Raw genomic sequence first — 22,060 nt, 5'->3', positions numbered from 1 at the left:
CTTACCGCCATTCTCCTTCTGTTTAAGCAAGAGTAGTTAAATCTACGTGTTTACAGCATTTTTGTAAAATATTACCACAATAATGATCATCTAATAAGAAAGCAATAAGTTCGAACCACAAAGGGAGTCTAAACACAGAAAGTGTAAATTAGAACTAGAAAACTCAGGTTTTCATTGATAAAGATATGGCTATATGCTGAAGCAATAAAGTATACAGACTCAATATTAAAGGAAAAAATAACCAATAAATTAAAATCAACGAATGACCACTAAACAAAATTGTAGTCTGCCAAAATCTGAAAATTACAAGCACACGTATGCAAATTCTTACAGTACATTATCTCCATCTTCTTTGCTCTTGATTTCTACTTCCCTGTCGACAAATTTGGTCCTATCAAAACCTTTTGGCAAACTGTCTCTTGAGTCCAACCAATTGCACAAGCTTGTAGCCAAATCTGATTTCCCTAACCTACATAGTCCCTCACAAATCTCAAGTAGAAGGCCCGGCTCAGAAGCCATGGATCTATCTACCATTTCCTTATAGACCTGGACAGCGCCTTCGAAATCTTCGTTCTTACAAAAAGTAGATACCAATATTTTAAAGGTATCGGTATTTGGACTACATCCTGTTCTTTTCATGGTCTTGTAGATCTGAAAAGCACGTTCAGAGCTCTGTCTCACACACTGCCCGGTAATAAGAGCAGAAAATGTGGAAGCATTCGGAAATAAATTCTCCTTATCAAGTTCTTTAACAAGATATGCGGCTTTCTTTGTCTTTCCCTCCTTACATAGTCCCAATATCAAGCCATTATAAGTCAGGATATCAGCCTTAACCCCTTTCATTAACATCTCCTCATAAATTGTACTACTCATCTCACTATTCCCAAGTTTGCTATATCCATTGATCAAAGTATTATAAGTTATAGTATTTGGAGATATATCCGTGGTTTTCATCTCATTGAAAATCCGATTTGCCTCGTTCAATTTCCCTTCCCTGCAGAATCCATGGATAAGGGTATTATAAGTAATAACATTTGGATCACACCCATTCTTCCCCATCGAGTTTTTGAGCTTGACTGCTGCACTTAAAAGGCCCTGGTTGCAATGCCCGGTAATCAATGTATTGAAAGATGCAACTGTGGGTCTAAAACCCAGGTTCTCCATATCCTTAAATGTTTCAATAGCCTTTTCCAATTTCCCTGATCTACAAAGAGCACATATAAGCATATTGAGAGTATACGAATTTGGAGAAATCCGAGACCGACCCATTTCCCTATAGAACGCCAAAGCAATATCTGACCGATTTAAATCTAGCAATGAACTCAGATATGCATTGCAAGATTCAATGTTTGGGAGAAACCCGTAATCTTTCATTCGACAAAAAGTATCAGTGGCATTCCTAAACTTCTTCATGTGAGCATAGGTTTTGAAGAGAGAATCGAAAACACGAGAAGAGGAATCACATAAGCGGTACGAAGAGAGGATGGACTCAAATAACCTTGTCGAAGAATCACTATTTTTCGGGATGATTGTACTCTTCAGAAGAGATTCTGCGGCTTTGAATCTATTCGCTTTGGTGAGAATATGGAGCATTATGGAGTGGCTTTCGAGTGTGTGAGAGTTTGGTCTTTGCTTTTCAACCCAATTAAAGAATTCAAGTGAAAGAACATGATCTTTTTGGATCTTCAAAAGGATGTGTTTGATTCTAAATGGAGTTAAACCCAATGCCAATGAATTGAGCTTAACCCAATCGGTGTGAAGAAGATGACTATAAGCAACATTCACAAAGTCAAGATCTTGTCCTTTTGGTTCAGGAATCGTTCTATGAGGTATTGGAAGAGGAATCCAGAACCTTCTACCCAAAACACCTGAATTTGTCAAATTTGAGCTAGGGTTTTGCTTTGGCAAGTCAATTAAACTCGAAAATCGACGAAGCTGCAAGTAATTCATTCCCTTTTACACAAAATTAGGGTTTTTCAATAGCTGAAACTTTCCAAGCAATATCCGCAGTTCCAAACAAGTATTTATTCAGTACTATTAGAGTTTCTAAATAAATTTGTGAAATGGGTATTGAAATAATCAATCAAATACTACGAATAAAGAAGTGGGTATTCATCAATTTGAGATTTGATAAACGAAATTCATAACTTGTTCTTCAGGACGGATAGGAAAATTAGACAGAAGTAAGATAAAATTGCAAGAGTTGACGAGCTTCACTAACCAGGTTGAAGAAAATTTCTGATTAAAAAGCCCAAATTTTCCGGATTTAGAAGACAAGAGAAAATTGTTCTCTGTATATGAAGCAAATATTTTGTTCTACTTAGCTTTCCTGCTTCACTACCGAAATTGAGAAGCGTCCAACGAATTAATTTATACTGGGAGGTAAAAGAGTTTATTTAAACCCGAAATTGGACTGAAGACCGATTTTAAACCCTTTTTTTTTTTTTAAGTCAAAACCCCAAAAAGTTAAATTTTTTTTTTGACTAAATATTCAAATATTTATATTTTATTTGGATAAAAATTCAATAATTTTTGCAAAGTTGTTGAAAGTTGTCGCAACTCGCAAAGTGTTGCAAAACTATTACAAGTTGTTGCAAAGTTGTCGCAAGGCGTCGCTAAGTACTGCAAAGTTGTTGCAAGTTATTGCAAATTAAAAATGAATCTAGAGAGCTAAACACTACAACCAAGCAACTTATTGGTCTAACTTAGGGGTGGGAATTTTGCCCGTGGGCCCGCACCTGTCCACGGGCACCCGAGCCCAACGAGGACCATGGACGTTCATGTCTGTCTCGGGCATAACTCGTCCAGCCCGCCAAGTTTTGGTGGACGGGTATGGGTTAAAACCTCTACCCGCGCACCCGTCCATGCCCGCACCCACTTAACGTCGCCCAATGATAACAAACCAAATTACATCAACTTTTTGGGTTGATGAAGCCTAACATTTCATGTTGCTATGCCTAGTTAAGATGGTAAACAATATATTTAAGGGCAACCATACGAACCAATGCATTGTCTTGCAATGACCCAAGAGAATTCCTAGTAGGTTACTGAAGTAGTGTGTTTGGCTTTGAAGGAGCAAGGAGAGGGATAAATTTATATTATATCTCATGAAAATTCTTCATTAGTTATTAATGTGAGATTAAATTTCTAAAAAGAACAATACAAATAATGTCTAATTTTGATCCCAAATTGTCTCTTTAGAATTAGGAAAGGTGTATGGAGACTTTACAAAAGGAGATGAAAAAGTGAATTTTTTCAAGTAATGAGCTTACCCACTACCCGCCCGCCCATACCCGAATTACCCGAACTTCTTAATGGACTTGGGCGGGTAATGAGCAAGGCGAATTTCAAAATTGCCCACCCGCTTACCTTAATAGCCATTAAAATTTCGGGTATCAATTCGTACGTTCAAAAAGAAAAAACAATAAAACATCTCCCGCCTCTCACGTTACAAATTTGAATTCAGACAAGCGCCAGAGCCCAGAGATAACTCGTTTTGCTCGCTGATTTTAACGCTCACTTAAAAAAACCCTAAAAATCTCACCTTTTCAAAACTGAAATGCTCTCAAAATCTCATTCAAATTTCTAACGAATACCTTGTAATTCTTCTCCAAATGGCTTCGATCAAGCCTTCTTCTCGTTACCCTTCATCATTTGATTCTAGATCTTCAGCTTCTTCTCAAGTATCAGATCCATCTTCCTCTTCTGAGTTCAGAAACCCTAGCAGAAACCAATCAACACTCAAACGATTTGTCGGAAAACCAAACAGTAATGGTAAATCCTCAGATCTGATATCAGTGGTTGACAATTCTTCTTCTCGAGCTTTAGTTAAATCGAAATTAACAGAAGTAGCAGCTCCAACTAAAATCAAGCAAGAACAAAATTTGACCTCTTTAGTGAAGAAATTCATGGATAAGAGATCGAAACCAAAGGGGCATACTCTTGTTATACCGGCAGATTTCATTGCTGAGGATTTGAAGAAGACGGCAGCTGCTAGTAAAGGTTCAAAATTTTCGAGTTTTCAGAAGAAATTGTTTCAGAAGGGGAGTTCTTCAGGTACTGAGAGAAAGGCATTGACGGAGGTGAAATCGAATACGAGAACATTAGCTATGGTGTTGAGGAGTGAGAGAGAACTTCTGAATCAGAATCAAGATTATGAAGCTGAAATCACTGAGCTTAAGCTGATCATTGAAGGGAAAAATAGAGAAGTAATTTCATGCTTTAATACTACTTCATTTCTTGATCTTGAATGTTCTTTAATTTCAAAATTCAAATCTTTTTGCTTGATGATTATCTTATATGGGTAATGGGTATAGTATAAAACAGATAATAAAGAAGATAACATTAGGGATTTTACAAGTGGAAGATGTAGATTTCCTTAAGTATCTGAAAATTCTGTTTTGATTAATCTGTGTATATTATGTAAGAAGAATTTCCGAATGATGATGAATACCTGAACATTTTCATTGGGATTCAATTCCTCACAAAGAAAAACTTTTCATAATTGTCGAAAAGTGCGTTGAATATAGCTCGATATGAAACCCGAAAAACCATTTAATGGCCAAAATTTTGGCCTGGCCCATTTACATTATGTGAGGGCAATGATTCCGTTTTTCGGTTTCGGGGAAAGTTTGTGCAGACACTGAATGCTATGGTTAGTGAGTTACATATTGAGAAACTATGGGTAATTCAATTTCTGGAATGATCCAATGTCATTGTGCCATTGTTCGTCGTGGAGTAGGTTTTACGATCGAACCACGTAAATCTTTTGTGTGCGCGTATCATTGCTTATGATTGTTGATGCGTTTCTACTTTTATCGTTCTTCATCATTAACTATATTTAGCAGAAACTAGATGTAATCCACATACTGGGACGATTCACAATGTGTTTCTTAACTACTTCATTGATGTTAATGTTTGTCATCCTCTTATTTTAATATAAATTACATATATTGTCTAGAAAATTTCCCAATAAATTGTAGTTTTCATGGAATAGAGTACTTAGAACAAATAAAGAAGATATAATTCATACTTCCAGGAATGATCAACAAATTGATCCTCTACAACCTCTTTCTGTTGTTCTTTAATCGGCTTAATGTGCAACTGATCTCATGAATTTATTTATTTTTAGGTGGAGAAGTTGAAGGATTTGTGCTTGAATCAAAGGGAAGAAATAAAAGCACTAAAAAGTGCTATTCTATTTCCCGATGTTATGAATTCACACCTACAAGAGCTTCTAGAAAAGCAAGGGTCGGAACTAAACCAAGCAAAACAAGTCATCCCAACTTTACAACGACAAGTAACGTCTCTTACAGGACAACTCCAATGTCTAGCAGTTGATCTTGCTGAGGTATCTTTTACTTCTACCTTATATAATTTTAGCATTTCAGAACTGTCATTTTGCGCCATGATTGCTGAAAGAACATATCATATTCATAGGTCAAATCAGATAAATATGCAGCAAGGTCATATGAAGGCCATATTAGTTCTCCAACAACACCAGCATTACAAGAAGCTAATAATTCTCTGGTAAGCAAAATCTAACTTTGATTGATCATCTCAATGCCGAGAAGAAATGAATGTAGTTGTACCCATTTCAATGTCAAATATCAAGATAATTATGCGAAGTTATATATGGTGTCCAAAATAAGGCAACTATCATGTTTGCGATGTGTGTGTGTGTCCATGTGCGTGAGAGCGCGCCATTAGAGAGTTTGAATCATCATTTGAGGTGAATGTATGGCATTAAATCCGATAATGCACCTTGCTGATCCTTTTTGTTTTCTTTCACATTGATCAGGAGTACAGTTCCGGGGATCCAACGACCCCGGGTAGTCCAGATGATATGTTCCTTAAGGATTTGAATCCTTGTTTGACTCCTTACACTGCCAAGTACAAGGTGCCCTCTCAACTTCTCTCATGTTCTTGAATATTAATCATCTTAGTTACAGTTTTCTTCCTTTTCCAGAATCCTATATTTCTTTCCACTGAGTTTCTAATTAAAAAACAATTCGTTCCCTTCCATTTGTAGGACTTTGATGAGACGATGGATTATAATTCGCCCATTCAGGAAGGTTTGTTTGGGACTGATACCCTAGAAAGTGGAAACCACAGTTTTGACTCTTATGGTGGTAAAATGTTCAAGAGTTCTGAGCATTGGGGTAGCGGGCCAAGCTTAGGAGGTACTAATGTACGTGCAACTCGAAGATCAGAGGAGAACAAGTGCACCCATGGGAAGCCAATGCATCATAAGCTCTTCTAAAACAAAACTAGTCAATGTCATTAAGTTTTACTGAATTTGAGTTCTCATCAAGTTTTCTCGAACTTTTATCCTTTGCATTATGGAAGAACAAAGATATTGTGCAAGAGATCGTTGTCTGTTATTTCGTCAACGATATATGTATGGGGGAGGTACTTTCAATAATAGATACATCACCTCTATCCTCAGTAGTGGAGAGACATATCATATATGTTAGTACGTCATTATCGAGTCAAAGTGGGCTTCACCGATGAAAATAATTTGCAGCCCATGTTAGAAGAATAGGTTGAGAAGACAGTGAAGAGCTCTTGTTGGGTATAGTTGAGAGGGACCCTAGATGTTGCTTGTATGACCCAAATTAGTAAGAAAAAAATCTCTGATTGAAGTTATTAAAGAGGCTTTTTAGAGCTATAAGACATGACCTATTGAATGTGACCTTCTCTCCCAATAATGTACTAAATACATGCCATGAGGATTAAGCCCAGCCCATCAAACCTAACCTTGAGTAAAGGACTCGTTCGAGCTGATGGATCTGCCCCTTAGGCTCCAGTCATAACAAGGATAGCAGATCCATGACCATTTATCCCAGCTTTTTTTGAACATTTATCCCTTGCTTTATAGTCTCCTACCTCGTATAATCAAAAAAGTGTTGGTGATTGTTCGAGAAGAAATGAAACTTGAGTGGGTCCCAATCTTAAGCATGACTAAAATGTAACAATGCATAGCTTAACTCAGTTTAGCCAACAATTCATGCTAGGGTCAATCTGTTGAAATAATTCTACATTAGTTGTCGAAGGGGCGTGGGTGAATTTACAAGTGTATAGAAAGCCTTACTTCCTGAGCTAGCTTTTGGGTTGAGAAGTACTGAAGACCACCTAACATTGATATCAAAGCCCGGGTACAACAAGTTCCAGCCCACAAATTATTGAAGTTAAGAGTCAATGTATTAAGGAGAGATTGTTGGGTTATCCTACATTGGTTGTGGAATGGACAAGCGATGAATTTAAAAGCGTAAGAAAATTTTTACCTCTTGAGCTAGCTTTTGAGGTGAGAGGAGCACTTATACGTCAATATTCTCATGATCAAGACTATTTGGACTTTAGAGGTAGTACACTATGAAACAACTTGATGTTAAATCTCTCTCTATTTTATATATATATATATATATATATAGATCTGTACAAGAACAAGGTAACAAAGAACACAGTAGCAGGAAATATAGAGACCAAAAGAAACCTCTCAATCAAATACTACAAACCATTTCTAGCTAAGAAAGTAAATCAAAGATGATGAGACCATACACCCTCTTGGATTCCAAATACCATCACTTCTAGCTAAGAGAGTAGTTGGGGAAGTGACTTTGATTCCCTCTCTCTCTTGACTCTTGTTAATGCAGAAGCCCTAACCTCTGGCTCCTGGTCTCTTGTCACTGTTCTTTTCTCTTACTTTTTATCTACTTGTTTGTTTCTTTATTTGTTTTATTCTAATCTTTCTTATATACCTTACCAATATATATTTATATGGTTGAGCAAGTAGATGTGCTAAATTAGAGAGATTATCATCAATGTCCCCTTAAGACTTGGAAACTAATTAAGTTTTGTTTAATCTCCTTGACTTTTATGGCACTAAAACATATTAATTATTATAACAATTATTAATACTTTATGAGAGACACTACATCAAAGTGCTTCTTCTGTCTGTCTCTCTCTCTCTCTCTCTCTCTCTCTCTCTCTCTCTCTCTCTCTCTCTCTCTCTCTCTCTCCCTCTCTCTCTCTCACTAGATTTAAAATGTGCTCCAAATTTTGTACTGGGAGAAACCCATTAACCATATTCCTTCAATTCATAAAACCATTAATGAAATTTCCATGTTTGAACAAGATTCAACTACAATGTGAATATTTTAAACCATAGTTGAATATTGACAATAATATAATGCGTTTCAAAAAAAGTTAAAAAAAGAACAAAAATAAAAGACATTAACATTTACAATAAAATTATTCAAATAAGGTTTTGTTTCACGGTGGTTTATCCAAACAAGGATTTTCTCACGAGAGATCAAATGCTTTCGAAGAGGAAGTGGAGGTAATGTAAGTACATCCACTCAAAATGGCGAAAGGAAGACTCATCAGATATAGTTTCAAAACCAAATCAATACAAGATGACTTAAGTGACACAAAATCGTCATTTGTGAAACTCAGTTCTTAGACGGCCTTGGACAGAAGCATATATCTATATATATTCTGCCCTACCGGCCCACCGTTAAGGGTAAAGTACCCATGGACGACTCCGAGCCACACCCATTCCCACCCCTATGTGAGAGACCTCACATGTGAGTAAGTATACCATACAAGAAGTTGGATTGGGACAAGAATGTTGCTAGCTCCTTGGAAGGAGTAATATGGAGAGGGATGTGGGAAATGAGATATTTAGAGAAGTACACTGGCATTGCTAGAATCTTTGCTTGGTTGTGATTGTAATCTTGTGATTTCACAAAGAGAATCATCACCCAAATTCATTTCATATCTGTCCAACAAACAAATCCAACACTGAAATAAGCAACCCCACCTGACACTCACCTCATGACATTCTCTCTCTCTCTTTTTGTTAAAATGGAATTGCATTAAAACCACTAAAGTATAACAGAAATGAAAATAACACAAATGAAAATTACAAGAATGAAAATTGTTAAAAGCAAAATTACAATAATAAAGAACTACATAAAATATCTTCGTTTCTTGAAGTATTCTTCCCTCCAAAGCGTGCAACTCTAACAAATTGTCATGAAACTGATCTGAATTTCGATCATAGAATTCCGCCTAGTTGAATGATATATTAGACTCAAACCTAGTTTCTTGTAGCAGTGAAGATGGATATAGCAGACCTCCCAAACTCCTAAAGGAGTCGAGGATGCCTACCTGGAATGAACTGGAAGTTAGTTCTAAGTTATCCCGCCAATATTTCTAAATAAAGAAACCATATCCACTTGATTCTTATGAATATGAAACAAGTCAGGCACCTAGTAATTGAGATCACCTCTAAAATTTAGGTATAATACTGACGTAAGTTAGCTGAGTATAGCAAATAGATTGTTGTCTGGATTTTTCGAGTCTGGACTCAAGTACAGGGCCTATTCATATCCCGACCATTAACACCAAACTTTACGGGTCGGGTAAGCCCGACCATTAACACCAAACCCTTTTAGATGTAATGTCGAAATCCCCATTTGTTTTCTCAACTGTTTTTTTTAATGCTTTATTTCACCTAAATCTGTTTAACACGTACTTCTTCTATGGGGAGATTTTAATCTCCTAAAACAAACATGAATCAAATAGTTCAGAAAACAATCTAAAGTTTGATTTTAATATGTACTGTTATCTAAGTGGTAAACCCTATTTCATAAAAAAAAAAAGTGGTAAACCCTAATTTCTTACCAGCTAAGTCATTGATGGAATCTTTGAAGTGGATATAGAACTTTACCACATAAAATGAAAAACAATTTTTTACTTTCTAGAATTACCGACCCAAGAAACCAGAATCCAAGAGCACAGAAACATACAAGAAAGGTAGGTCATTTAGCTAGGGTTTAGGAAAGGAGTCTAGGTTATAGATATACTAGCTTGCTTGAGTAGTCAATCCTCTCATCTACCACCTCAAATAATAAACAACAACAAACAATAGTAATCTGCTTCACCCAAGAAGTTTAGTAGTACAAATTAACATTGAAAAGCACTTCAACTAAAAGTCAATAAATATGTATCTCCAAATGTGCATTGGTTCCAGTTCTTTTGCCTTGGACCTTTTCCCTTTGGCTCCTTCTCTCCCTCTCTTGATACCCACCTCTCTCTCTCTCTCTCTCTCTCTCTCTCTCTCTCTCTCTCTCTCTCTCTCTCTCTCTCTCTCTCTACATTTAACTCAAGTCAAATCTCCTAGTACTTCACCTCCTACTACAAATACTCCTCCTTGTTCTCATTATTTCTTAATTCAAGTCTTTGAAGATACCCTCACAAGTTCACAACAAACCTTCTCAACACCACCTATAACCACCACCACCTTCTTAATACCAACAAGAACCAGTCCCACCACCATCTCATACCACCTAAAACCACCACCACCACTATCCCAGTATCACCTGCAACCACAACCACCACCTTCTCAATAGTCAATACCACCTAAACCCACTACCAATACCACCTTCTCATTATTAGGGACAAGTGATGATGACACATCTCCTCCCCAGAGAGAAGAAATCAAACAGCAAGAGCTACAACATCAATGACAACCAAGACATTCTCATAGAAATACTTAAACGACTAGACGGTAGTTCACTTGGTGTTGCCGCCTGTGTTTGCCGTATCTGGTGCACCATTTCTCGCAACGATTCTCTCTGGGAAAACCTCTGTTTACGCCATATAAACCCACCTCCATCGGATATTCGTCCTGTCGTTTTAGCATTGGGTGGTTATAGAAAACTTTATATGGTTTGTTTACGTCCTCTGCTTAGTCGCATTGACTTCAGAGATGGCCATGGTGATTCTAAAAGGGTTATCGAGTCTATTAGGACTCGGCAAGAACTTCAACTATCTCTCTCTCTATTCTCAATAGATTACTATGAGAGAAGGTTAGGAGATGATAGGCTTGGAGAACCCTCCTCTCTTATGTTCCTCTGCAATCCTGTCAATGTCTAAGAAGATTATTAACTTCATTTTTTGTATTGAATTCTTGTTGTTGAAGAAAAAAAAAAGAGTAATTATAAAGAAACCATGTAAGTTTGGTTTGGTTTAGCAGTTTAGTTTTGTTCTATATTCAAACTTGGGTCTGGTTTCAATCCTGTTAGATGCTTAGACTAAAATACCCAGCTGTCTATGAAAGTGAAGGTTCAATGTTTTTGTTATTCAATATTTTAAATTATTGGAACTTTGGGAAAACTCTGTTTTATTTGTGGTCCTTTTGTGTAGGAGATTATTGTCTCTAAGTAGTTCTTTCAACCTAGGGTTAGGTTCTCCGAATACAATCACGATACGTGTAGTTCCTTTCATCCATCAAGTATCGAAGTCAACAAAGTTTAAGTTTGATTGAGTTATGGGTCACATTTAGATTAACGAAAATTTCTATTCGGAACGAGCCGGGGCCCAAATTGGGCTCAATCAGTGACACGGCCCGGGCATGTCATGAGCTGGTACGGCACCTTACGATGTGTGTGAAGATATGGAAATACAATAGGACAGAGATGGATGTGTAGCTCAACATTTTTATAACCCTAAAAATAGTTATTCTCACAACATTGAGATACAAAGGAGGTTCAACTGCATTTTACATTTCATACTACAATAAACATGTCATCGCTAAGAAGCAAGTCATTATATACTCACATTACAAGTATCATCTAAGCTATTCGTCTTGTTTCTCTCTTAGTAACACAGTAGAGAACAACACTGACCATTCGATAGACCATTACTGTGAGAAACTATCTTCATTGTTTCAACCCATCCCACCACTTGTTGCTGTTCTAATTATCTGAAACAGAGCTGCCATCAAAAAAGATAAAAGAAAATCAACCACATTCAGAAAAACAAGCAATTGATGCATGTTTGTATAGAACCAAGTCCAGAGTTTCCTCTAGGTAGTTTGAGTGCAGTAAACTTCATCAGGAATGCAGGAAACTTACGACGAAGTAGAAACATCAGATAGGGATGCTAAAAGGAAGAAAGAACATACAAGAACCGATGACTACGAAAATGAAGAAGCCTAGTACAATTGGCCCAACTGGATAGTCAGAGCCCTTCGTCACTGAGGTTTCAGGAACTGATCCCCTTTTTGTAATGTTCTTTTGAAAATTTGCTATTTTCTTATCAGCAAGGCGCTTTGAAGTCGTCCGTGTCAGTACATCAATTTTGCTATTTCCTTATCAGAAAGACACTCCGAAAGAAAACATCCGTAATGAATAACGTAATCAAAAGAAATGCAAATATAATAAGAAACTATTGCGTTTTATATAACAAAGACATTTTTTCTAATGGGAGGACAATAATACATCCATGGCCAAGACTCAAGAGTCGTATCCTATTCTCAACATCAGACAGATACACCTGCTACTACTCGACCAAAGTGAGTTTCACAAGGCACAATTATTCTGGTCATGCTTCGACACTACTAGCAAAGTGTTTAGAAACAAAAGCATGGTCACCCCTTGATACAATTCAATTATATCAAAAATCACAATATGTTAGTCGTATAAGAGTAGCGTTTAATGGTATTGGATCCAATTTTCACGGACTTTGCTATTTCGTACAAAAAAAATACTTTGTATAGTTACGTATTTAGTTAGAATAAATGTTAACGGCATTTACTCCAAGTACAATTACTGTAACGCTAATTAGGCGAAATTTTTGCGTATGATGTGCTTATCACATAATTTATGTCCATTTATCTACCACCACTTTGGTGTAGTGGTTGGACATCACTCTGCAGCCCCGAAGGTCCCAGACTCGATTCCAATAGAAGTGGAAATCTATGACTATAATATCTTTTGCGAACATGTTTCTTCACAAAATTCCAATTGTTTAAAGGAACATTTGTTACTGCAAAACCCTAATTACTTAATTTCCTATAAAAATCTCATAGAAGTAGGGTGTTTTGACTTGACACAAAATTGTGATACATAATTTCCTGTCTTGATGTGTTCAAGGGTTACCCTAAGACACCATTGGAACTCGTAACTAGATCATGTTTCAAAGCCAGAAACCCTAATTACTGTATAGATAAATGGATGAAGATGCAAACTACACAATAGTTGAATACTACTTATGTGATCTAGTATTAAAATTGGACATACAATAATGAATTCGATTTGATCAGGAAAACAAGAGAATGTGATTTCAACGTCAAAACAACAAAGATAGAGAATTGAGCCAAGTGAAAGAATCTAAAGAGAGAGGAAATTCAGGACGGAGAAAAAAGATGAATTTTTTACCGTTTTTAAGAGTAGAGAAACTTGGGAGAATATGGTTGCGAATGAAATTGAAGCTTCGAGCATTCAGATAATCTCATTGCCCTCACTCATTCCTTGCTCTTCTAGTAATTTCCGTTCTAACATAATTTGGGTTACGACAGCTTTAGTCAAAAACGACTACGATCAAACGTCTACAATCTACCATAGGATAAATCTTGATGACAACCGCTTCTAGTGGTGGCCAACAGGCCGTGCCGACACGGAAACGGACCGGCATGGCCCGTTTATTTGACGACACGGAACGGTCCGTTTCGTGTCGTGCCGACCCGTCACGGGTCTGGCGTGTCGTGTCGGGGCTGGGATTTTAGAGCCCCAGACCCGTTAAACATGGCCCATTAGACACGCGGGAACGACACGGAACGGATCGTACACGGCACGACCCGTGGGCACGGAACGGAAACGGCAACAACGACACGTTAGCAACGGCCCAATTTAGTTATTTGAATTTTTAAGCATTACCTAGGGTGTACTAACATCCTCAAAACACTTTTAATTTGTTTATAGTTCTACTTCATTCATTTAATATTCTAATGTGTTTACAAATTGTTAGATTTTCATGACAACTACTTTATATTACAAAAAGAAAAAACATTAAAAAAAACGTAATACTTGAATTAAAAAAAAAGTAATACTTAAAAAAAAAAGTAATACTTGAATTTAACAAAAGAGGTTGGGAAGTTTTATAAGGCCTCCCCAATTTTGTTAAAAGGCCTCCCCATGAATCATTTTACTTGCTAAATTATCATTGAGGGGAGGCCTTTTAACAAAAATGAGGAGGCCCTATAAAATCTCCCAATAAGGTTTTACTTTATTTTTTTTTACTTAGATTTTTTTTTTGTTGAAACAAACTAAAAGTTTTTTCAAAAAAATAAACAAATAAAGTGGTAAAGATAGTCCCACACCTAAACCACAAAATATAAAGTAAATGTGGAGAGTCTTTATACAACTCTTTTCCAATAAAATAAAGGGTTAATTCCGTTTTGGCCCCCGATTTGTGACCAACTGGCCGTTTTAGCCCCCATAAGTGTCCGGCAGTTCGTTTTGGCCCCAAAAAATTCCTAAATGGCCCCAAATGTTTTCCAACCTCCCAATTATACCCCCATGACATTTCTGTAATTTATTTTTTTCTTTTTCTTTGTCCACCTCATCTAACAATTGACACATCACTCTGTCCACCTCACCCTTCTTCTCCGGCGAAAGGTTGCCGGCCGGAATAAAAAATTCCGGCCGGCCACCTTTACCAAAATAAATTTTTTTTTTTTTTTTTATTTCTCTCTCTTCTTCATCTCCTTCTTTCTCTCTCTTCCTCATCTCCTTCTTTCTTTCTTCTTCTTTCTTTCTTCTTCTTTCTTTACCTCTCTCTCTCTCTAACCCTTCTATTTCTCTCTCTCTAACCCCTCTCTCTCTCTCCCTATAACTCCGGCGAAGGGGCGGAGCCCCTTCGCCGGAGAACCAGACCTTGAAGGTCTGGTTTCTACAACCAGATCCCGGTCTGGTTTGAAACCAGATCGGAATCTGGTACCGCCCCTTCGCCGGAGTTATAGGGAGAGAGAAAGAGGGGTTAGAGAGAGAGAAATAGAAGGGTTAGAGAGAGAGAGAGGTAAAGAAAGAAGAAGAAAGAAAGAAGGAGATGAAGAAGAGAGAGAAAGAAGGAGATGAAGAAGAGAGAGAAAGAAGGAGATGAAGAAGAGAGAGAAATAAAAAAAAAAAAAATTTATTTTGGTAAAGGTGGCCGGCCGGAATTTTTTATTCCGGCCGGCAACCTTTCGCCGGAGAAGAAGGGTGAGGTGGACAGAGTGATGTGTCAATTGTTAGATGAGGTGGACAAAGAAAAAGAAAAAAAATAAATTACAGAAATGCCATGGGGGTATAATTGGGAGGTTGGAAAACATTTGGGGCCATTTAGGAATTTTTTGGGGCCAAAACGAACTGCCGGACACTTATGGGGGCTAAAACGGCCAGTTGGTCACAAATCGGGGGCCAAAACGGAATTAACCCTAAAATAAACAAAGATATGACATAGACTCTAAAGTTTTTGTAAATCACAATTTTTTACTTGAAAAAAAATATAATATTTCTTTTATTACTTTTTTTGGACAAGTAAAAAAATATTTATGAATGGGTCCGAGCCACGGGAGCGACTACGGGAACGCCACGGAACGGCCACGGGAACGACTACGGGAACGCCACGGAACGGCCACAAAAACGGCCAGAAACGCAACGGAAACGCCACGGGAACGGCTCGGCTGGGCCGTTCCCCTGGGCCGTTTCTGTGCCCAGACCTTTGTGGTTTGGGCACGGCACGGAACGGCACGGCACGGAACGGCACGGCACGGCACGGCCCGTTGGCCACCACTAACCGCTTCCACTATCCCGCGACCTCATTGGCTTAAGAGGGGTGTCCAACTGTTACACCAAAGAGTGGTGGACGTCAAGAAAATATTTCAAGAATGATAGAAAACCTATAATAACCTCAAAATGGTTGTTCGGTCCATTAGAAACAAAATTACGCCAACAACTTGTAACCCAGTTGGTAAGTGCATATGCTCTGCAATACGGAGGTCCAAAATTGAACTTGGATCCTTGTAATGATTAATGTATATGTCGGACTTTTTTATACAAAATTGTCTTTTTGACCTCCTAAAATAAACTACCACCCCCGTCTGGTCCTCTAAATAAGGAGAAATGCCAAGACGACCGTTTGTCGTTTTTCTATCATCCGCATTTTTCCCAACATTTTTTCCAACTTGGAGCATCATTCAGGAACACTAATCATATTTTAAAGGTCAATCAAGAAATGACATTATAAATAAGTACAAATTGTAGCATTTTGCGTTTGTGCGATCTCTTCCTAAATCCAAATTACAAAACAACACTCTGATAACAGCCTTTTATAGATTATGGCAACATAAACATACCTATAAAGGAAGTCGGCCTGGTAGAAATTTTCATAAAAAATAACTTCCCAAGTATCTTATTTTCATCTTAACAAAAAAAGAGTATCTTATTTTCAGATTTTTATTCTTGCCATTTCCCACCATAAAAAAGCAATTAAAGTTGCTTACAATGAGCTCCACAGAGAAGAGGAACAATTGGTAGATTCTTCTTTTATCAATTTGAGGATCAATGAGAATAAAAGTAGACTCCATTAATCTTTTGGTTCTTCTTTTATAAAGTAAATATTAAATTTTTCAGTGAATATTCTATTTGTTCATTGAAGATGAATTTTAAACCTATTTTTTGTTGGGCCCTTCTTTTGGACCATCCTTTTTAGTTTCATAATCCATGGCTCCAAAGATATATCCTTGGACTCCAAATGATTGTTGGATTCTTCAAATTGAGGGTAGTATCATTTATTTTCAACATCTAAATATGACTATGTGATAATATAACTCATGGACATATTTACTCAAAGATGAACTATTTCAATCTATGAGACAATGAAGTCCTTTAGTTATATTCAATTAGTCACAAATTTAAAGAAAAACGCAAAGAAACTTCAAATTTGAGACAAAATTTATCTTAGATTGTTAACATCAAATCAAATTTCATAAGGAAAAAAAACCAACCTCGTCTTGGATTCTATTTTAGAATGAAATATAAGAAATGTCAATTATCATTATCTAGTGAAATATGGAAAGAAAAAACAACCAACTCTATAATAGATGTTACAAAAGTTTTGTGCTTTTGTTCATCCTATTCATGCTCGTTGATCTGATGGATGTCAATCTACATACATGAAGAAAATAAGTGCGGTTCCTTCTCCGTTGATCGAAGAAGAACACAAGTATAAACAACCTATGCTCGAGTCAGACTCTTTTTTGTCAGTCTATGCTTGTTTTCTTGTTGGCTAAAGTAAAGATATCAGTTGGTTGTACTTAGTATTGGATTTGAACCAATGACTCTCGTCCTATGAAAACGCAAAAAAATGTTCTCCTACAATTACGAGTGTAGTTGTTGACTTGTTGTCTCTCCTTTACAAAACTTCACAATGGCCCAGAAAACAAGTCATTGCAACCCAAAAACATACGAAAATATTCCATCACGACCCATTTTGAACCACTGGGCGGAGACCTTTTGTTACGAGAAGAATAATAAAGAAAGAAAAATAAGTGGAGTATGGGCATGAGTCATGTCACACCACCTCTTGCACGTCTGATTTTTATTCAACCATATTTTTTTTGATGAGGTATTCAACCATATTTGATTGATTATACTACTAACATAATATTCTTACTTACTCGGTCTTCACTTTGTCACCGGAAAATGTATTAACCAGAATCTTCAACGGAAGTCAGTCATCGGAATCTGACGTATAACCAAATGTCCTTTTGTTTCCCTTTTTTGTGTTTGACATGGTAAAAGCTTTCTCATCTTGTCTCTCCTACGACATTTGTAGAATGTAGTGAGAGAAAGTAGAGAGAGAAAGAAAATAGTTAATTTCTTTCAGTTTACAGAGCCTCAAATCAAGAAAAGAATTAAACAAAGCTACCCCAAGATCGGATGAAAGTTTGAAGATCTGGGTTTTTATCTTCCCGAATTTATCAACTGAAGTTACCGTAAGTGTTTCTTTAGTTACAGTTATCTTTTGTTAAAAAAAAAAATTAGGTTATGTTTTGGTTGTTGTTAGGGTTTAGGATGGAAATTTGTGATCAAAGTTTAGATTTTTCAAGTATTTGAAGTTTTGGGTATTTGAGTTTCACTCATTTCTAATTAATTTGGGTTTTAATTTTTCATTTTATGATGTTTTAGCTTTCCCAGTTAAAATTAGGGCTTTTGATTATAGTCAAATTCTGTTGTACTTGAATTTCCCTCTTCTTCTTTTTTATGCTTTTGATCTTCCACATTTCTCTCACTGAAAATTTTTAACCAGTTGAATGAATTTTATAGGCAATTTTTTCCTGCAGAATTCAGACCTATAGTAGGTAAGTTTCACCTTTAGAAGCCCTAAAAGACCTGGAAGATTTTTGTTTCTAGGGCTAGATAGATATTCAAGGTTGATTGTTGCTTTGTTTTGAGTTAATTTATGTATGGAGAGCAACAAAGAGGATAGTTTTAGGGCAAAAGAAATTGCAGAGAGAAGATTCACAAAGAAAGATTTCATTGGTGCAAGAAAATATGCATTCAAAGCTCAAAAACTATACCCAGAAATGGAGGGTATTTCTCAAATGTTAGCGACATTCGACGTTTATTTAGCATCCACAGTTCAAATTGATGGAGAGATTGATTTCTATTCAGTTCTTGGATTAAACCCATTGGCGAACGAAGAAACTATCAAGAAACATTTCAAGAAACTGGCTTTGATACTTCACCCTGATAAGAATAAAACTGTTGGAGCAGATGGGGCATTCAAACTTGTATCTGAAGCTTGGGCTTTGTTATCAGATAGTAATAAAAGAGTTGCTTATGATCTTAGAAGAAGCAAAACAATATTAACCCAAGCTTCTAATCCGGCTTATTATACAGTTCAAACTCCTGTTTATGATTGTTCGAGTACCTGTTCTAAGCCATTGAATCTTCATAATCTACCAAAGTCTGCTACTTTTTGGACAATTTGCAGTTCTTGTAAAGTTCAGTATGAGTATCTTCGAAAATACGTGAATATGAGATTGTCTTGTAAGAACTGTCGGAAAACGTTTCTCGCTTCAGAAATTGAGACCCCTCCTTTGAATGGGTCAGTTCATCTTCGCTCTTGTCCTGTTTACCAGGAATATGGACATGGAAACCAGGTTACTTATCTTCCAGCAGATACTGTCTTTGTTACAGGTAATGGAGTCCCGGGTTTTCATCCTGATTTCACTTCTGAGTATCAAAACATATCGTTTCAGTATAGCACAGTTCCTGGATCGTCTGCCAGAGTTATAGGCAATCATCGGTCTGTAGTTACATCTTGTGATGTTCATAAAGCTAGAGAGAGGGGAAAGGGTAGGAGTGAGAAAGTGAAGACTTTAACCAAGGGCATAGACACTATTTCTAATGTAGCATCCACCAAGTCTTTCAAATCGACTAAACCTCCAGTCTCCAAGGTTCAAAGACCTGAGAAGAGAAGGAAGGTTGATGAGAATTATGTGTCTAGAAATGGGTATGCAGAATTGGTTCCAAAAAGTACAAGAGAAGTCAAAATGGCTAATGGAGATGGAACAGTTGGGGCAGTGACAAAGCAAAAACGTGTTAATGAGCTTCCGAATAGGCATTTCTCCATGGCACCTGCATTCGATGCTCGTCAGATATTCATTGACAAAGCAAGAAAGGTAATCCGGGAGAAGTTGGAAGAGATGAAGTTAGCTGCAGCTGAGGAGAAAGCGAAGGCTCAAAATGAAGTTTGCAAGTCTGAAGAGATAAGAACTAGAACTGACTTGTTTTTATCAGTTGATGAAGCAAAGCCAACTGAACCAAGATCGATTTCAATAGTTGTTCCCGACTCTGACTTTCACGATTTTGATATGGAAAGGTCCGAGGAATGCTTCAAGCCAAAACAGATATGGGCTCTGTATGATGAGGAAGATGGTATGCCTCGATTGTATTGTATAATTCGTCAGATAATATCCGCAAAACCATTCAAGATTCGTATTAGTCACTTGAACTCCAAAACTGATTCTGAATTTGGGTCGAAAACCAAATCGTGTGGGTATTTCAGAGCCGGAAACTCAGACGTGATTGATCGAGTGAATATTTTCTCTCATATTATATGTGGGGAGAAGAAGGCTGGGAAGGGGGGAGTCCTCCAGATTTTTCCTAAGAAAGGCGATATCTGGGCTATGTATAGGAATTGGTCACCTGACAGGAACCCGAGAAACGAAGAAGAATGTATGAAGAACGAGTATGAAATGGTTGAGGTTCTTGATGATTTTACGGAAAAGCTTGGGGTTTGTGTTAAGCCCCTCGTAAAGGTAAACGGATATAGGACAGTGTATCAAACAAAGACGGAAAAAAATAGTATTCGGTGGATTCCGACTAAAGAAATGTTGCGATTTTCACATCAGGTACCTTCTTGGGTGATCAAAGGAGAAGCTAAGTTGCCTGATGGGTGCTGTGATCTTGATCCAGCAGCAACTCCTGAAGATCTGCTTCAAGCTATAACTGAAGCAAAGAACTGAGATTTTAATTCAATTATCAGAGAGATAAGATCATTTTAAAGGTCATCCTATTCGTAGCATATAATTAGACAGTCTGGGTACTGAAGTGTACAAATACAAAATACATGGTTTTAGGATGCTCAGAAGTTTGATTAATCTGACTTTGGTCCTAGTACTGGGCAAGTAATGATCATTCAGATATTTTTATTTGATGATTAGCTCTAATTGTACTTTGTTCTTTGGTGGAAATAAGATTTCAGATTGGAACTAATGCATTTGTTCTAATCATTTGATCTTTAGTGGTAAAAATCAGCTTGATTCAGATGATAACTGCCAATCTTGTGACTTAATCTTCTTTATCTTCATCATTTATTACTTGATCACGGAGCAGCAAGAAAAGTATGGAAAAGAATAATGAAAATACCTTGAGCAGAGAGATGGAGAGCTGAGACAATAACACTTCACTCTCATGCTCTGATGCCTGGTTGTGCCCACACCCGACTAGGAGAGGCGACAGGTCCGAGCACCTGCCTCACATAGTGCCTCAGACAACCTCGTATGCTACCAAGCTCCCACGCCAGACTAGGAGAAGAGACCGGCTCGAGCACCTGCTCACATAGCGCCTTAGACAACCTCAAATACTACCAAGCTCCCACCCCTGACTAGGAGAGGCGACAGGCTCGAGCATCTGCCTCACATAGTGCCTCAGACAACCTCAAGTACTATCGCACGTTTTAGCGCCCCATTTATGTTATTAGTGCCTCCACGTTATTGGCACCCCCACACCCCAATTCTCAGAATTTCTTATAAAGTGCCCCCTCTCAAACAAGTATATTCTCAAGTGGGTTCAACCCTACCGATTCCCAGTAGACCCGAAACACTTCCCTATTTTCTTCTTTGACTTTAATTCTCTACTGACCAAACAATAAAATCAGACCTTATCTAAATGACTGAAGTAAAAGAGGAAGATCATGGGTTTGACTGGTTGTTCAGAAAGAAGATTAAGTTGTGAGTCACCTAAATGACAGTTTGTTTGATTAAAGGGTAAGATGTGAATTTGGCTGGCTTCTTTTCTTTTTTGTTGAGATCTTCAGTTCTAGAAGCCATAGCAACAACAACCCTTTTAAATAAATAAAAAGTTGGTGGGTAAGTGGGTTCAAATCCAATTCTGTTTACAAAACCGACTTGGCCAGATCGATTTGAACCCTAGAATACTGGAAGAAATCGGTGGAGCCAGACCAATATCGTGAACCAAAATTGGTTCGATCGTACCAAACAGAGGACCCTCTTGAATAGCGTCTCATACAACATCAGACACTTGGCAAGGCAATAGGCTTGATGTGTGGCAATATCTGAGCCAGCAATAGGCTCGAGATGAGGCAATGGGCTCAAGGAACCATTCGTATGTCGGCTCATACAACATTTGACACAAGGCGAGGCAACATTGTGTCTGAGGGCTCATCTTGCATAATGCTTCATTTAACATCGGTCACTTGGCGAGACAATACATTATGACGACCTATCTGGCGTAGCGCCTCATACAACAATGGACACACTAGGAGAGGAGATATTGCCTCCCAACCTGTGATAGACATGAGATGAGGCGATAGTGCCTCACTCACACAACATTGGACACTAGGTGAGGGATACGACCTCTAGGGATCCATCTTGCATAGGGTCTCATACAACATTGGGCACCTGGCTAGGCAATAGCTA

At 37.5% G+C, this 22,060-nt stretch overlaps 4 protein-coding genes across 5 annotated transcripts; 2 read left to right on the top strand and 2 right to left on the bottom strand.

The window, feature by feature from the left end:
* Nucleotides 1-155: 155 nt before the first annotated feature.
* Nucleotides 156-2,366, bottom strand: LOC147552371 (Tetratricopeptide repeat (TPR)-like superfamily protein). Its single transcript, XM_086672430.1, has one exon. It carries the CDS (start codon nt 1,948-1,950, stop codon nt 328-330), a length of 1,623 nt encoding a protein of 540 aa, XP_086528556.1. The 5' UTR covers nt 1,951-2,366; the 3' UTR covers nt 156-327.
* Nucleotides 2,367-3,402: 1,036 nt separating this feature from the next.
* LOC147552370 (structural maintenance of chromosomes protein) lies at nt 3,403-6,447 on the top strand. Its single transcript, XM_086671554.1, has 5 exons — nt 3,403-4,208; nt 5,132-5,350; nt 5,440-5,529; nt 5,801-5,899; nt 6,032-6,447. The coding sequence occupies exons 1-5, from the start codon at nt 3,615-3,617 to the stop codon at nt 6,260-6,262; spliced, it is 1,233 nt and encodes a 410-aa protein (XP_086527680.1). The 5' UTR covers nt 3,403-3,614; the 3' UTR covers nt 6,263-6,447.
* A 5,046-nt stretch (nt 6,448-11,493) lies between these two features.
* Nucleotides 11,494-13,380, bottom strand: LOC147552369 (uncharacterized). 2 transcript variants are annotated; one of them, XM_086671701.1, is made up of 3 exons: nt 13,231-13,380; nt 11,975-12,132; nt 11,494-11,784 (listed from the first exon to the last, which is right to left on the bottom strand). In XM_086671701.1, the coding sequence occupies exons 1-3, from the start codon at nt 13,290-13,292 to the stop codon at nt 11,738-11,740; spliced, it is 267 nt and encodes an 88-aa protein (XP_086527827.1). In that variant the 5' UTR covers nt 13,293-13,380; the 3' UTR covers nt 11,494-11,737. The 2 variants fall into 2 exon arrangements, 1 of the variants encoding a protein (XP_086527827.1); XR_015238564.1 differs by lacking the exon at nt 13,231-13,380 and having other exon boundaries at nt 11,925-13,221.
* A 4,079-nt stretch (nt 13,381-17,459) lies between these two features.
* Nucleotides 17,460-20,615, top strand: LOC147552368 (uncharacterized). Its single transcript, XM_086672429.1, has 2 exons — nt 17,460-17,827; nt 18,176-20,615. Exon 2 carries the CDS (start codon nt 18,299-18,301, stop codon nt 20,363-20,365), a length of 2,067 nt encoding a protein of 688 aa, XP_086528555.1. The 5' UTR covers nt 17,460-17,827; nt 18,176-18,298; the 3' UTR covers nt 20,366-20,615.
* The last annotated feature ends 1,445 nt before the right edge of the window (nt 20,616-22,060 follow it).

Source organism: Eschscholzia californica, unplaced genomic scaffold, assembly GCF_041429995.1.
Source record: "Eschscholzia californica isolate CP2 unplaced genomic scaffold, dmEscCali1.0.p SCAF_3, whole genome shotgun sequence".
Classification (NCBI taxonomy): domain Eukaryota; kingdom Viridiplantae; phylum Streptophyta; class Magnoliopsida; order Ranunculales; family Papaveraceae; genus Eschscholzia; species Eschscholzia californica.
This window is presented reverse-complemented; position numbering and strand designations above follow the sequence as displayed.

Bases quoted from the DNA above. Each gene is read 5' to 3' on its own strand.
- LOC147552371 (XM_086672430.1), bottom strand. From the start codon at position 1,950: ATGAATTACTTGCAGCTTCGTCGATTTTCGAGTTTAATTGACTTGCCA.
- LOC147552370 (XM_086671554.1), top strand. From the start codon at position 3,615: ATGGCTTCGATCAAGCCTTCTTCTCGTTACCCTTCATCATTTGATTCT. The intron at 4,209-5,131 runs GTAATTTCATGC...ATTTATTTTTAG, and splicing joins TTGAAGGGAAAAATAGAGAA to GTGGAGAAGTTGAAGGATTT. The intron at 5,351-5,439 runs GTATCTTTTACT...TCATATTCATAG, and splicing joins TAGCAGTTGATCTTGCTGAG to GTCAAATCAGATAAATATGC.
- LOC147552369 (XM_086671701.1), bottom strand. From the start codon at position 13,292: ATGCTCGAAGCTTCAATTTCATTCGCAACCATATTCTCCCAAGTTTCT. The intron at 12,133-13,230 runs GGTAAAAAATTC...TGTACTGACACG, and splicing joins GTTTCTCTACTCTTAAAAAC to GACGACTTCAAAGCGCCTTG. The intron at 11,785-11,974 runs GTATGTTCTTTC...TTTTGATGGCAG, and splicing joins TTTCGTAGTCATCGGTTCTT to CTCTGTTTCAGATAATTAGA.
- LOC147552368 (XM_086672429.1), top strand. From the start codon at position 18,299: ATGGAGAGCAACAAAGAGGATAGTTTTAGGGCAAAAGAAATTGCAGAG.